Source organism: Apis dorsata, unplaced genomic scaffold (assembly GCF_000469605.1).
Source record: "Apis dorsata unplaced genomic scaffold, Apis dorsata 1.3 scaffold_169, whole genome shotgun sequence".
NCBI classification, from domain to species: domain Eukaryota; kingdom Metazoa; phylum Arthropoda; class Insecta; order Hymenoptera; family Apidae; genus Apis; species Apis dorsata.
The window spans coordinates 638,487-646,612 of record NW_006263457.1 but is presented as its reverse complement, the minus strand read 5'-3'; the positions used below and the strand labels follow the sequence as shown (position 1 = coordinate 646,612).

Sequence of the window (8,126 nt, the reverse complement as noted above, 5' to 3'; positions counted from 1 at the left end):
TTGGACACGCGACAAGCCCGGAGGCGAAGGGCGCCACGAGAGGCGCGTCCAACGGGATAGGTGGATTGGCCACGATCTCCGGGAACAGGCAGGGAAATGGAGGAACGGGGAGGGTGGTCGAGGTCTCGAGATCTCGGTCCGGATTGGGCGTACTCGCCAAGAGAACGTCCACGGCTCAACAGGGTCCTGTCACCCTCACCTCTCAATTGTGTACGTTTGCCACGTTGGACACGTGTCTCTTTATCTCTTTCTTTATCTTTCTCATTTTTTTTTTTGTTTTACCTAGTTAAAGATTTCACGAGGATCGCGATGATTTTTAAATTTTGTAAATAAAAATTCGAGGAGTTTTGTTTGGAGATTGGATTATTTTAATTTCAAGTTTATATAGATAAGGAAAATTGGAAGAGGGAGAGAAAAGAAAGAGTTACTCGAGGATAATTATTGATCTCGGTTTAAAAATCGTTGAATAAAGTTTAAATCTTAATTCGAAACGCTGGTGGCGCTAAATTTATCGATCATCGTCGAGACGGAGACACTTGCTTGCTCTCTCGGTAGACGGATTTGAAAATTTATTGCCGTTGATATTGCGGTTTTTTGGTCGAGATACCGAGGTCCGCGCGAGGTCGCGAGATAACGTGATGCCGGCGTCGTCGCTCGTTGAATCTCGATTTCGAATTTCTCGAAACGAAGAGTTTACAAGAGAATTTGAAAGAATTTCGATTCGCCGAGGCCGATTCGGTGCGCGCCGCTCGCCTGTTTATATTGTCGGCCGCGTGTTAATTGTAAATTTTGACGGAGGCGCGAGTTTGCCTTTGTTAGATAAATCATCGTACGGGGAGCGTAATTCGCGCGTGAACATCGGTGCCTGTTTGCATCTGGATACGAAGATGTAAACAAAGGAGCGAGAAGGAGCGAGGGGGAGCGAGAAAGCGAGAAGAGAAACGGGGGACGAGAGGTTTTCAACGCGATCTTATTAGAGGATGATGCAAACCGATAACCTTCGCCACTCACCACTTCCCCCGATCGTGGTTGTTTGCTCGCGACACTTCATTACCGACCGCGCAGTAGTAGACCCGATCGAGCCTATTTCCGACGAAATTTTTCACCTCTCGCAAACGCGATACGTTATCTTCCGCGTTTTGTTTTAGGAAACCTGGTGGTGGGTAATAAAATAAATCATCGATATTCTTTCGCCGATATCGAAACGCGATATCGAATGTAGGTCAAACGAGAGTTTATGTAACACACTTCTGTTTCCCCCTTCGCTTTTATTAAAATGAGAACTCGATCCTTCTTCCGCTCGTCAAATTATCGTTGATAGTCCCCCCCCCGTTGGTTTCGTCTCCTCGCGATAAAGCGATATAATTATACATCGACTTTATCTTTAGAATGGAGTCGGTTACGCAATTCTATTTCTCAAGTTGGTCCCTTTAAGGAGAAATTTTTAAGGAGAGATTAAATCGAGATAATCGTTTTATACGTATCTCGACGATTAAAACCAAATTATATCTGTCTAATTATGATTTGTTTCGAGCGAACACGTTTTTTAATACGAACTTTTCGCTTCGTTACAACTTTCAGGTAACTCTTCCGCCGATGGGAAGGCGCAATTGCAAATTATCTGTCAACCGGAGCAACAGCACAGGGCTCGTTACCAGACGGAAGGCTCGAGAGGGGCGGTGAAGGATCGAACCGGGAACGGATTCCCGATCGTCCGCCTGGTCGGCTACGACAAACCGACCACGCTTCAAGTTTTCATTGGCACGGATCTCGGCCGTGTAGCTCCCCACATGTTTTATCAAGCGTGCCGCGTGAGCGGCAAAAATTCGACGCCGTGCGTGGAGCGCAAGATCGACGGCACGATCGTGATCGAGGTGGACATGGATCCGGCCAAGGATATGATAGTGACGTGCGATTGCGTGGGCATTTTGAAAGAACGTAACGTCGACGTGGAGCACAGATTCCCTCAGGAAGCCGGGGTGCTTCAGGGGCGCAGCAAAAAGAAATCGACTCGTTGCCGTATGGTGTTTCGCACCACGATCACCCATCCCGACGGCACAACGGAAACGTTGCAAGTTTGCTCGCAACCGATAGTTTGCAGTAAGTAGTTTGAATCGAAATCTTCGATTCGTTACTGGCGAGAAAAATAGAGAAATTATAATATTCGATCTTTTTATTCCAGCCCAACCGCCGGGAATACCGGAGATCTGTAAGAAATCGCTCACGTCGTGTCCGTGTACCGGAGGATTGGAATTATTTATACTTGGGAAGAACTTTCTGAAAGATACACGGGTCGTATTTCAACTGGACAACGACAATCTATCGAGCAGTTTGGAACCTCATTGGGAATGCGCCGTACTACCCGACAAGGAGTTCCTGCAACAAACTCATCTGGTTTGCGTCGTACCGGCGTACAGGCGACAAGATCTGGCACCCTCAGAAACGGTTAGCGTTAAATTGTACGCGGTGTCCTCGGGAAAAACGAGCGAGCCTCACACGTTCCTTTATACCGCTGCGTCCACGCCACCCGAACCATCGGTGGGTAAAGTTGAGCCAATAACTCCACCTCTGTCCACCACGAATGGTGAGGTTGCACTAGCAACGTCTCCTGTAGCGGTGCCCCTGACTAAAGGTGTATCACCGAACAGTAAGTAAGAATTTTCTATCTTTGAACATNTATATATATATATATGTATTGTTACAAAAGCATATGGCGAGAGTTATATTCAAAATGATGATATTTCAGCTCTGATTACACAAGCAACCGCGGGAACGGCAAATTTCTTGACAACTATACCACCGCAACAAGCAGCGTCCCAAAAAACGGAGGCGCTTAAGAACGATCCCAGCCCACCACCGGTGACAGCATCGTCTCAGGTAACGTCGGTTATGATGTGGGCGGCGCAAAGTCCTAATTGCAAAAATTCACCGCCCGACGTGATGATGCCACCACCGGCTTTGGTTGCGAATCCGCTGCTAAGCCGTAGATCATCTTCGAATCTTCAATTGAGTTTGTTAGATAATTTGAAGACCGAGGTCCTGGACGAGAACAGTGAGAATAGTATGATCAGCGAGAACAGCATGCAAAGCATACCGACCCCGACCGCGAATGGTTCGACGGGTACCAGTCCATTGCAACAGCTCGTGAGCGAGAACTCGAGGGAAACACCACAGGCTAATATGATCAGATCGGTTCCTGTAGCGGCGAATGGTTCACCTGTACAGGAAGCGGTCAATCTTCTCGGCGTGGTAGATCTAATGCGAAATCAGCATCAGTTGTCGATGGTTTCGACTCACCAGAACGCGTTCGGAGGTATGCACGACTCGTCTCAAGTCAAAGTTCTAAGTCCTCATCATATCAACAAAGAAACTAACTCAATATTGCCGGTAGAAGGCACTCCTAACGGAAGTCTTCAGGGTGGCGGTGTTGTTGATCTTCGCATGAAGCATCATCAGACGGAGTTCGATACACTGTCAAATTTTACCGCCACGCCGAACGGACAACTGCCTGCGCAGAGTGGACATAGCGTAGAGAAATACCTTAATCATATCGAGTCTAACGTCAAAGAGGCTGAGAATCAAGAAAACGGATTTGTAGGTACTATACAGCAACGAGCTTCCATTATTACCACAGGACGACAACCTCAACAAGGACAAGCTTCCAATATTTTAGCTTCTCCCTCCCCAGGCGTCAAATTAGACACTCTCGTTAATTCTGGCGCCGAATCTCATCAGTTGGTGTCGCCCCTGCGTACCGTGAATCCTAATAATAATACCATAATGAGTCATGTTTCCGCAGTTACTGATCACGAAACGATCTCGAGTCCCCAACAAAGTAGAACTAGCCCACCCATTCCGGTCAAGACGATGCTTCTCGAAGCGTTGATGCCGCCACAGGCCGTGCCATCCTTACCAGGAAATGGCGCAACGTCCGTTTCATCGCCCGTTTCATCTGTGGTTCCAGAGCAGGCTAATGGCGACAGTTTGCTCACCACTATCAACGCCGCTTTATTGCCGCCGATCCAGGAATCAACTGTGACTGCGACCGGTACGTCGAATTCTAACGTTAGTGTACCATCTCATAATCCGTTACAAGTTACGAACGAGACTATGTCGACAGCGGCGGAGCATATTCCGCAGATTCCGGCTCTTATACAGCAAGATGTTGTAGCAATGCAGCAAGCGCAACAAGTGGAACAGGTTGTTGCGCATGCGCAACAACAAGTTGAACAAGTTGTCGCTCAGGCTCAGCAACAAGCGGTACAAGCGGTACAACAGGCACAACAGCAAGTCGTTCAACATGTGGTGCAGCACGCACAAGTTGTCCAACAAGCTGTGCAACAAGTGCAAGCGGTACAACAAGTTCAGGCCGTACCCGCCGTTCAACAAGCTGTACAACAAGCTACGCAGGAAGTGGTTCAGCAAGCGGTGCAACAGGCAACGCAGGAAGTTGTGCAACAAGTTCAAGCGGTTCAACAAGCGGTTCAGCAAGCGCAAGCAGCTCAAGCGATGCAGCAGGCGGTACAGCAAGATATTGGTTCTATGTTAAATCAGCCGGCAGGCTTCGTTGCCGAGGCTAGTTCTGCTTTAGCGAGTGGAGCGGCTCAAGAACCATCGCAGCAAAGATTGACCAATGCTGCGGAACAAGCGATTAATAATGTAATTACTAACGCTACTCAGGATATTATTAATAATCGACCTATTACCACCACTACCGCGCACGCGATTATCGCGACAAAAAATATATTAAACAGCGTGGCTACTCAAAGTGCGCAATTAATGAACAGTGCTATGGAAGGTATTTTGCCTAAATCACCTTCCAACCAGAATAATATCGTTGAACAGGTAGCGAATAAATCACCACCGGTTGCCTTACCTGTTACCCCTAACAGACAAAACGTAAACCCACCTATAACAAATACGGCAAACAGTACGAATGGTACAACGGTTAGAAAACAGGAAGATGGTATGTTGCCTCAAGAGCTTACCTCGATGTCGGAGAACGATCTGTTGAGTTATATAAATCCGAGCTGCTTTGATCCTCAAAATGGTTTTCTTATGTAGTACTGCCGTATTCTTGTCATTAAAATATATAATTGTGTATTCGATTTACTTTTTGGATACAAAGAGAGAGAGAGAGAGAGAGAGAGAGAGAGAGAGAGAGAGAGAGAGAGAGAGAGGAAGAGGAGAGGGGAGAGAGAACGGGAGAGGGAGAGGGGGGACAGAGCGAAAGAGAGAAAGAAAGAAAGAAAGTGAGCGAGTGAATGATCGAATGAGCGGGCGAGCGAGAGAGAGAGAGAGAGAGAGAGAGGAAGAGGAGAGGGGAGAGAGAAAGGGAGAGGGAGAGGGAGGACAGAGAGAAAGAGAGAAAGAAAGAAAGAAAGTGAGTGAGTGAATGATCGAATGAGCGGGCGAACGAGAGAGAGAGAGAGAGAGAGAGAACGAGTAAAAATAATTAATTCCAACAAATTGAGCATGAGAGATATAGTCTTGGCTCGGTACGAGTTATGTATTTGTGCCACATTGTCGTTTCAGACTTTGTATGTGATAGATATGAAATCCGTTTTTATATGATGGAAATGGACAAAGTTAACACCACCTTTGTAACAATTGAAAATTTTTATCGTGTTAAGTAAGACGGGCGCACAAGAGCGCGACAATTAGGGTTTTCTTTATCTTCCTTTTTCTACGAGTTGTCAAATGTGATAATTCATTTTATTTATCTCCATCAATTGTCTCTTGCGCATCCAGGTGCCTTTTCTCTATTGTAAAGTATCTAAGATTGATCTTTCTCGCTATGGAAAAGGAGCATTGTAAAATATAATACGCGTGTACATGTATTGTAATAATCAATGTACTGACCCCACTCAACTCTAAACGGAGCCATGGGAATTGAGTGTAGTAAACTTACGTTTTTTCACAGTACCTTGAACTAGAATCCTGCGAGAATTCATTAATACATTAATACATCTTTTTTCTTGACTTGATTTCATTCTAACAAATGAATCATCTTGTTGTTTGATGTCGTTTCTATTATATATGTTTTTAAGTATAATATATTTCGTATGTTGTTTAATAATTAAGATTTTTTTTGTTGATAATTAATATCAATTGATAGAATATTATGTGATTGCGTTGATGATGTTATCGATAACATGCGAGACAAATACAAAACGACAGAGAGATTATATTATATGTCGGTATGAAAAATAATAATATAGAGAAATATATATTACTGTGAGATTTATATATATATATATACATATATATATATATATATATTTTTTACGTTTATCCAAAGAGAAAAATAAATGATCAGATGAAGTGAGCTTATTAAAGATATAAACGAAATCTATATATATATATATATATACACATATATTTGTAACATCATGTTACATTGGGGTTTTCCCCTTTGTTCAAAATAAGGGGTGCTATATACCGCGTGTATGAATACTCGCCAATATTATCTAGTAGAGAACAGATTTTATAATGAAGATATTGAAACGTTTATTGTCGTGATATGTCTTTGTAGCAAAGTATATATTTTATATCGAGCATCTATTCACGTGTCACGTGTTTTAATCAATCCTTAAAAAAAAAAAAAAATGAAAAGACTAAAAATTAATCTACATTAATCAAACAAACAGATCATTATACTATGTGAAATTCTTTGTAACAATTATTGTACAGTGTACGCACATTTTTAGCATTGTCAGCCTAAACATTGAAAAACAAAATTCATGAATAATGTATTATCATTTTATTCCTATAAGTCGAATAAATGTTTCACAGCATCGCTTTCTCAATAATTTTCTCAACTGACATGGGTATGGATTTAGTATTAGAATACAAATAAACAATAAAATAATAAAATATTATATTTTGTCCATTTTATATCATATTTACAGATATTATTTTACAATTGCAATATATTATTTGATAATTCATAATTTTAAATTAAATAACTTTGTTTAAGTAACATTAAGTTACATAATTTGCCATTTTCCTGTTTCACCTTTCACTTTACCTTCTTTTAATAATTTGTCAAGATGACCTTTTACGGTATAGACTGCTGCTTTACTCATGATCTTTGATGAAACTTCCTAAAAACATCAAGTTTTCTATATTTTATATTCTAATAGGTACAGATATAATGAAAAAATAATCATTACCGTGTATAAATGATTTACAATATCCAATTCAGACAATGTATTATTTTTTGCATTTTGTTCTAGAATACTTAAAATATCATTTTCTCTTTTTAATCGGTTTTCAATATAAAAATTAATTATATTTTCTGGATTTTCTATTATTGGTCCATGTCCAGGATAGATAATTTTTGGTTTCATTGTCAACATTTTTTTCAGAGTAGCTATGTAAGTATTTAAATCTTCAAATACAGCAGTACCTTCTCCAAGAATACAATCTCCACTAAATAATATTTTTCCATCTTCCATCATAAAGGAAGCATGATCACTTGCGTGTCCTGGAGTATATTCTACAACAAGTTTAGCACCTTCTACTTTTACAATTTGTTTATCTGTTAATTTTTCCCATTTAAATAAATTTTCCATGTTTCTTGAATTTTTATCATCTGGAGTTCTTGGAAATTTCCATACTGTACTTTTTATTTTTGTATTTATAGTTTTTAACATATTTAAAACAGAATTCACTGCTCCTAAATGATCAATGTGCCAATGAGTAATTAATAAATGTTCAATAGTTGCTTTTTCTTCTTCTAACACTTTATATAATAATTTTATATAATTATTTGCAGTTTTTTTTTCAGTTGTATCGATTAATATACGTCTATAATAATAATAAACATTACAAAATATTCTAATCTTTTTAACTTATGAATCTGATTTTTATTACCTATTGCCAGTACCAACAAGGTATGAATTTGTACCTTGTAATGTCATAAATCCTTCGTTACATCCTAATATTCGTATTATATTTTTAGATAATCTTGTTACTAAAGGTAAATGTGTTAACTTTTTCATAATTCAATCGGTGTAAATTTCCAATCAGTATAAAATTCCACTATTGTCAAATGTGCACTGAATGTTGGCATTCGTATGGCATATATTTATAGCACTTTTCTATGTAATTGTCAAAATCGT

At 40.6% G+C, this 8,126-nt stretch overlaps 2 protein-coding genes across 6 annotated transcripts in view; one reads left to right on the top strand and one right to left on the bottom strand.

The window, feature by feature from the left end:
• LOC102681449 (nuclear factor of activated T-cells 5-like) overlaps positions 1 to 5,203 on the top strand; it is a 54,596-nt gene extending 49,393 nt beyond the window's left edge. For 2 of the 5 annotated variants that reach the window (XM_031509712.1, XM_006614050.2), the window contains exons 4-7: positions 1 to 210; positions 1,582 to 2,100; positions 2,183 to 2,647; positions 2,747 to 5,203. The exon at positions 1 to 210 ends at the window's left edge or, in 1 of these variants, runs on beyond it. In XM_031509712.1, the coding sequence (XP_031365572.1) occupies positions 1 to 210; positions 1,582 to 2,100; positions 2,183 to 2,647; positions 2,747 to 5,064 (3,512 nt within the window). In that variant the 3' untranslated portion in view covers positions 5,065 to 5,203. The remainder of the gene's footprint in view (positions 211 to 1,581; positions 2,101 to 2,182; positions 2,648 to 2,746) is intronic. The other 3 variants (XM_031509715.1, XM_031509714.1, XM_031509713.1) reach the window with 3 other exon arrangements.
• A 1,332-nt stretch (positions 5,204 to 6,535) lies between these two features.
• On the bottom strand, positions 6,536 to 8,124 carry LOC102681765 (endoribonuclease LACTB2). Its single transcript, XM_006614051.1, has 3 exons — positions 7,879 to 8,124; positions 7,176 to 7,812; positions 6,536 to 7,106 (listed from the first exon to the last, which is right to left on the bottom strand). Exons 1-3 carry the CDS (start codon positions 8,004 to 8,006, stop codon positions 6,990 to 6,992), a joined length of 882 nt encoding a protein of 293 aa, XP_006614114.1. The 5' UTR covers positions 8,007 to 8,124; the 3' UTR covers positions 6,536 to 6,989.
• Positions 8,125 to 8,126: the final 2 nt, after the last annotated feature.